This window comes from Humulus lupulus, chromosome 5 (assembly GCF_963169125.1).
Source record: "Humulus lupulus chromosome 5, drHumLupu1.1, whole genome shotgun sequence".
Lineage (NCBI taxonomy): Eukaryota > Viridiplantae > Streptophyta > Magnoliopsida > Rosales > Cannabaceae > Humulus > Humulus lupulus.
In genome coordinates, this window is record NC_084797.1 from 124,271,005 (window position 1) to 124,277,957 (window position 6,953).

A 6,953-nucleotide genomic window follows, 5' to 3' on the forward strand; every position below is an offset into this window, starting at 1 on the left:
TCTCAACTTAAGTTATAGCAATGTACCACTTTTATAATACACTATTCGAAATACTCTAAACATGTACCACTTTTATAATACACTATTCGAAATACTCTAAACTTACGTTATAGCAATGTTCTTATTTATAATTCATATTAATGAAAAAGAATAAAGTAGCCCAATAGCTGACAAACCACGTGGCAAAATGTTAATCCAAGATTGAGTAGGACGGATCCTTTGAATTGAATTGTATTTTCAAGGTGACCCCACCACCACTAAGAATGGCCAAATCAGTGAATAAATACTGACCCCACGAAGCCTATTAAACCGGTGTCTCGTTGTTCTTCTAACTTAGTCAACGTTTAGCTTTTTTTTTTTTTTTTTAATAAAACGTTTAGCCAACTTTGAGCTAATAATAATCATGGTAGTGCGTAAGACATGCTAAAACACTTCCTTTTTTCACTCGACACCTGTCTCTCTTCTCTGCTCTTTTTTCCTTAACACGTGGCATCTGTTTGAACCCACCGTATATACAACCTTAATATATTATTTTGATATTATTTTATTTTCTAATTTTTTATTTATTTATCTTTTATCTTTTGATTTTCTTATTTTCTAATTTGGTCATAGCAGATTTGTGCTCATCTTCTCAGACAGCACCATCGCTGAGAGAAAAACAAAGTTAGTCAACCTTTTAGTGAAGAAAATTAATTATGTCTTCAGCAAAAAAATAAAAAAGAAAAGGAAATTAATTGTGTGTTCAACGTAAAGACATTGGAAAACTCGCACATTGAGAAACAAGGAAATTACACAATTGACTAATGAGTTGAATGCCTTCACAATTTACTTCTATTAAACACAAACACTTGAGGTCAAATGATCAGATTGTAAATGTACGTAACACCCACTCGCCAACCTTTACAATAATCCATCTCTGAAGAGAAAAGAATACAAAAATACACAATATATATGATTTGAACACTCCCTTCCAAAGAAAAGAACTCTGACAAACACACAAACACTCAACACCAACAATTTATAATTTATTAATATATATGTAAATATATGTGTATGGATCTCTCTAAATCATAAAGAATAAAATAAATACAATTTTTTTATTAAGAATTTATAGACTGATAAAGTTTGGTTGATCAGGTTGGGCCCGTTGACCCCACCAAAATTTACATTAATAAAGTAACTTAACAACAAGAATAATAAAGTATTCAATTACGTGAACTATTAAGTACTCTAAATATACAGTTTCTTAACAACCAAAAAAATGGAAAGAAGAAGAGAAAATTGATGGAGAAAGTTCTCACTTTTTATTAAGGGCCAACTCCAACGTCTGTAGTTGAACCAATCCCTACCTGCAACCAGGGAGAGGAACCCTCACTGACGTTAATATCCTTAAGCTCACTTAGCTTTGCTAACTTCACCTTACTGTCAGCTTCATCTTCCACCATAATGTTATTCTGCATTGAATAAGTTCCATTACTATTAGTAGTATTGTTGTTGTTGTTGTTGTTTGTGTTAATAATAATATTGCTGTTGTTGTTTTTGTACTCTTCGTTGTGAATCACGTAATTGTCAACTTCATTCTGGTGTTGATGATTATCTTTCCGATGATCATCTTTCGCTGGCCCCATCCATGGCTGCAAGTAAATCTCTGTTGACACCTCAAAGCTCGGTACTACTACCGGTCTATTAATCCCATGGTGATCTCTCCTGGCTCTTGCCATATCACCTCCCGGTGCCGGCAAATTCAGGTCGAGCTTCAGATCAAGGGCTTGATATTGATCGTGATGATCCGCATTGCTATCGAATTTGGGCCGCCGAAGCCGGCTTTGATGAGTGCTACTTTGGTGATGATGAATTTGTAGTTCCATGCTTTCTTGAAACTGTTGGAACTTAGCCAGAGCCGCGGAAGTGTCTGCTGCTGCAGTGTTGGATGTGATCCAATGGCACCTTTTGTGGCCACCTAAAGCTTGTCCGGAAGAGAAAATCCGGTGACATATTGAACACTCGTGAACCTTGGATTTTCGTTTGGAAGTGGAGGCTAGTGGGGAGTTGGAGCGGTGATGATCCAATTGTAGGGTTGAATTTGATTTGGTGGGGAAAAGCTCGTCCTGGGTGATGGCGTCGTCGTCGGCCATGGAGGGGGCGAGGGTGTCGTCTAATTGGACGTTGTCTAGCCGGGCAGCGAAACAGCCTTTCACTTTCTTGTGGCTGGCTCTATGTCCGCCTAAAGCTTGGTGGGAATTAAAGACTTTTTTGCATGCCTTGCACTCGAACAAGTTACCATTGGCGACTGCTTTTGCCTTAATATTAATGTCATTAAGATTATTATCCTCAACCGGCAGCCTAAAAGAGATCGGTGCAATGTTGAAGTTGATAGAGTTTTTTCGAATTTGCTCTTCTTCTCTGCTCGCCGAAGCGCAAGACTCCTCCGGCTCAGCCGCCGTTAAAGGATCAACGGCGGCATTAGATAACATCATCAAGCAGTTCGCTAAGTCTTCCTCCTCACTAGAAGGGCAATGAGAAGAGGAGTTATTTACCAAATTCCCCACCTTAGCTCTGAACGATCTTTTTCTTTTGGACCAGTTGCAGCCCCTCCCGCGGCCGGTTTCATCGCCGTCGGACTCCGGCGAGGAGAGGAAGGGCTCGGCGTCTTCGGAGCTGCATTTACCGTGTTCAAGGAAAGATTTCCAAGACATGAATTCCTTGCCACAATTCTCACACGCCCGGCAGCTCCTCAGCCTGTTTGGGTTGGTTCTCAAGGCATACATTCGCTTGTTGCTCGGAGGAACGTCGCCAGCGGCCATCTTCTCCTCCCAATCACTGGCAGCGTCATCTTCGTCAAGGTGACCGCTCTCGTCGCCTATTCCGTGAGCTCTCATGTGCCCTCCCAATGCTCTCCCACATCCAAACCCTTTCTTGCAAATTCTACAAAAGTGCTTCAAGTTTGTTTGTTGTTGATGGTCCACAATCAAAGCCATACAAACATCTATCAATTAATTAATATAATCTTATATCTATATACAAAAACAAACCCACCAATTTTTTTATGTAGTATTTTGAAGTAAATAGAGACAAAAAAAAGAAAAAGAAAAACAAAGACGAAAGATAGTAGTATAGTGGTGAATATGGGCTAATAATGTAATGAATGAAAATTGTGATGATGGAAGAGACAAGAAGAGGAGGAGTTTGTTCTTGTAGTGAAAGGTGGTGTTGAGTTGTATGGTGATAAAATACAAATGGTAATAATAATAACAATAAGAGGCACGACTAGTCTCCTTGTTTTTAGTTGGAGTATTGGTTCGTGTGAAATTTGTGGACGAGAGAGAGAGAGAGTTTCATTGAGAGGAGTGAGAGTACATAATGTATAATTGTGTGACAAGTGGAAGGAGGGTGAAGGGTAAGAGACTTTTTCCACGACCATGCAGTGGTGGCGCCGCCGACTCTAAACAACACAAAGCTATAGGCAAAGGATGTCCGTACATCCAGTGATATTGTCTGATGTGAATTTTTTTTAATGTAAATGTTTATTATAATAAACATGTGTGTGAGAGAGAGTGAGAAAATAACAAGAGAGAGAGAGAATGAGTAGTGAGTGAAAGAGCGGAAGAGAGAGTGGTTCTAACTGCCATACCTATTCATATCCCTTCAATTCCAAGCCAAGAAAACAACCTCAATGCTTCCCCTTGTCTGTCGGTTGGTTCAAGCGGCTTTTCCGCTTTTTATTTTTTTATTATTACAATATTAATGTATTTATTATGGGTTTTGGACTAGCTTATTATAGCTTCATGAATTACTATTATCTTCTTAATTATATATCTACCTATTAAAGAAATTTCCTCCTTTACCAATTAATTTATATGCTATATATGTGGTTTGAAAACAGTAATCCTTTTTTATTTTGGGGAAAATAAAATAATAACTAATTATAATTTTAGTTAGTATTTTCATTTACTAATTCTATACGAAACCCTGACCAGTGAGTCAAAGCCTGAGCTTTCTTAATCAACATATACCAAAAATTGATGAACGCCGTTAGGATCGATCTCAGTAAATAGTATCTTCTTTAAGCGTATTCTGAATGTAAATGTGCAGATTTTTCTATTAACTAAATTACTTGGTAATTAATTTTGGTAATGACTGAACTACTTGAATAACCAATTAATCCCGTTAGTGTAACCCATTCAAACCTTCAATTTTTGTGTAATGTTTAATTAAAGACTTATAACTAATCAGTCCTGTGTTGATCTGTTTTTTCTCATAGGTGTTAAAAAGAAAAATCGTTAATTCAGAAGAAAAAGAAAATCCCCCCCAAAAAAAAAAAAAAAACTGAGATATATATTGGCTAAGGTAGTCTAAATCTAGAAGGATGACCACCGCCACCAAGGGCTGCTATAACTAATAATTGCGAGCTCTGAAATACAATTATAAAATTTCAAATGCTAATTAATATGCATTTATTATATTTTAATAAGACTGATGTTTTAACTTTATTACTATTATTCATTTTATAATTTTATTTATATTTTTTCTTAGGTAAATTTTTCTAAGTTATCTCATTATTATTAATAATACATAATTCTAGAAATTAGATTATTGATTTTGATCCTTATCAATCATTCATAGTAATTTATGCATGTGACTGGATACAGAATTATACCAAAATTATAATAATAAAAATCATTGGATATTGAAAATACCTATAGAAAATTAAGATGAGAGAAGGAGATCTAAAGTGTCTAATTGATTTAATATATACCTCATATACACAATAATTATTTTGGATTAGATCATCACCACTCTATGCTGTCACTCCATATTAGTCGGGTGACAGAAACAACCAAACAAACCTGGGTGTGATAAGTTTTTTTTTTAACATTTTTTGATTTTTTATTTATAATACATAATTGCATTATATATTGTATCATAGGATCAATTATGTCTATATTGCAACACACAGCAGACACAGTCAACTGATACTGAGAGTTCCACACCAGCTTCAAGCGCGCTTGAAGATGACGATTTTTCTTTGGTACAAACTGTCTTCGGAAGATGACAAGGCCACCAGAAAGGATATGGGCGTATCCTTAACGTAAGGGACCAAGCTCCATTTACTATTAACCCTCCACGGACTAGAGATGAAGAGATAACTGAGATGAGAGAGTGTGTTCGACAATTAGAGGAGCACATCCGAACTCATTGTATCACCTTGGGATCTCAATGTGTCCCACCACCACATGATGATCCCAATGTTGAAGCACCAATTCAATAGGACTTATGTATGAGATTTATTATTATAGACTATTACATTTTCATGTTTAGAACAACTCTTTATTTTGATTGTGCAAACGTACTCTTATGTTTATATTTATATGCTTAATATAAGTGTTTTAATTTTAATCTATTGTTTTATATTTAATTCAAATTAAATCAATAAATATATAAATATATAAACAAATAAATAAATATTGCACAAATTTAAAGAAATATCGGTTCAGTCTATATTGAGGACCCTATACCGAGGACAGTGTCCTCGTTATAGCTCATCCAGATGACAAAATTGGACATGTTTCACCGATGATATTGTCAACTCTATACCGAGAACTATTATCCTCGGTACAACCTATACCGAAAACATATTTAATATCCTTGGTAGAAGTTTTCATTTACTAACGAGGATGTACCTAGAACTTTCTACTGAGGACATGTTCTCGGTATAGCTTTCTACCGAGGACATTCTGGCTTCTACCGATGACTATTGTTCTTGGTATAACCTTTGATTTTTGTAGTGTGGGGCATACTTTCCAACTAGCTAGTTTGCTCTTGCATTTTGGTCCCATAAACCTCGATAATTAATTGAAGACTAACACTACATCTACAAGTATACAGCCAAGTTGGTTCTCTTTAATTAGTTAAAAAAAATACAATATGTAGTGACACTTTTCCCTTTCATGGATAAGAATTATACATATATATATACTAGTTTTATTCTTCGTGGCACGAACCCGTGGATTGAACAACATATTTTATATATTTAGAGGTCCTTAAAAGAATATTACCAAAATGATCAACAAAATATTTGTTACCAAAACCTTATAAAATGTAGAATACAAATATTACTTCTTGATGTTATTATTGTTAATTTTGCAAAATAGGCAAAGGAGATTTGAGAGAGAATCAAAAGGGAGGCTAGGTTTCATTATATCGAAAGAGATGAAAATAAGATTATATTATTAACAAAATATATAGCCAAAATAATGATAGGCTAAAAGACTAAACTACCCTTACATGTTAATAAAACTTATATTATTAACATCCCCCTTCAAACTCACGATGCATTTGCAGGAAGCATCGAGAGTTTGCTAACTAAGAAACGAAAACGAGAAATAGTATGAGCCTTCATAAACAAGTTGGCAATCTGCATAGCGGAAGTGACAAATGGTAAAGTGATGGTCCCATTCTGATAGTGGTGACGAGTAAGATGACAATCTATCTAAATATGTTTCGTGCGCTCATGAAAAACGGAGTTGCGAGTAATCTGAATAGCACTAACATTGTCACAATGTATCGAAGTGGGATCTGAGAGAATAACACACATATCAGCAAGTAACCAACGCAACCAAACAATTTCAGCGGTAGTGGAGGCCATGGCACGATATTCTGCTTCTGTAGATGATCGAGAGACAACAGTCTGTTTTTTACTCTTCCAAGAAATAAGAGAATCTCCCAAAAATATACAAAAACCAGTGGTAGATTTGTGATCAGTACAATCACCACCCCAATCTGCATCTGATTAGGCACGTAACTCTAAAGTAAACGTAGATGGAAAAAGCAGACTCTGAAATTGAGTTCCCCGAAGATATCGAAGAATACGAAGCACAGCTGCCCAATGAACGGTAGTGGGAGATGCAACAAACTGACTGACAATGTGAACTGCATAAGCGATGTCTGACCTG

The 6,953-nt window shown here is 35.9% G+C and overlaps 1 protein-coding gene across 1 annotated transcript; it reads right to left on the reverse strand.

Annotated features, from left to right (window-relative positions):
* Nucleotides 1-1,129: 1,129 nt before the first annotated feature.
* Nucleotides 1,130-3,732, reverse strand: LOC133780596 (uncharacterized). Its single transcript, XM_062220242.1, has one exon. The coding sequence runs from the start codon at nt 2,976-2,978 to the stop codon at nt 1,308-1,310; it is 1,671 nt and encodes a 556-aa protein (XP_062076226.1). The 5' UTR covers nt 2,979-3,732; the 3' UTR covers nt 1,130-1,307.
* Nucleotides 3,733-6,953: the final 3,221 nt, after the last annotated feature.

Coding starts and splice junctions, on each gene's coding strand:
- LOC133780596 (XM_062220242.1), bottom strand. CDS start 2,978: ATGGCTTTGATTGTGGACCATCAACAACAAACAAACTTGAAGCACTTT.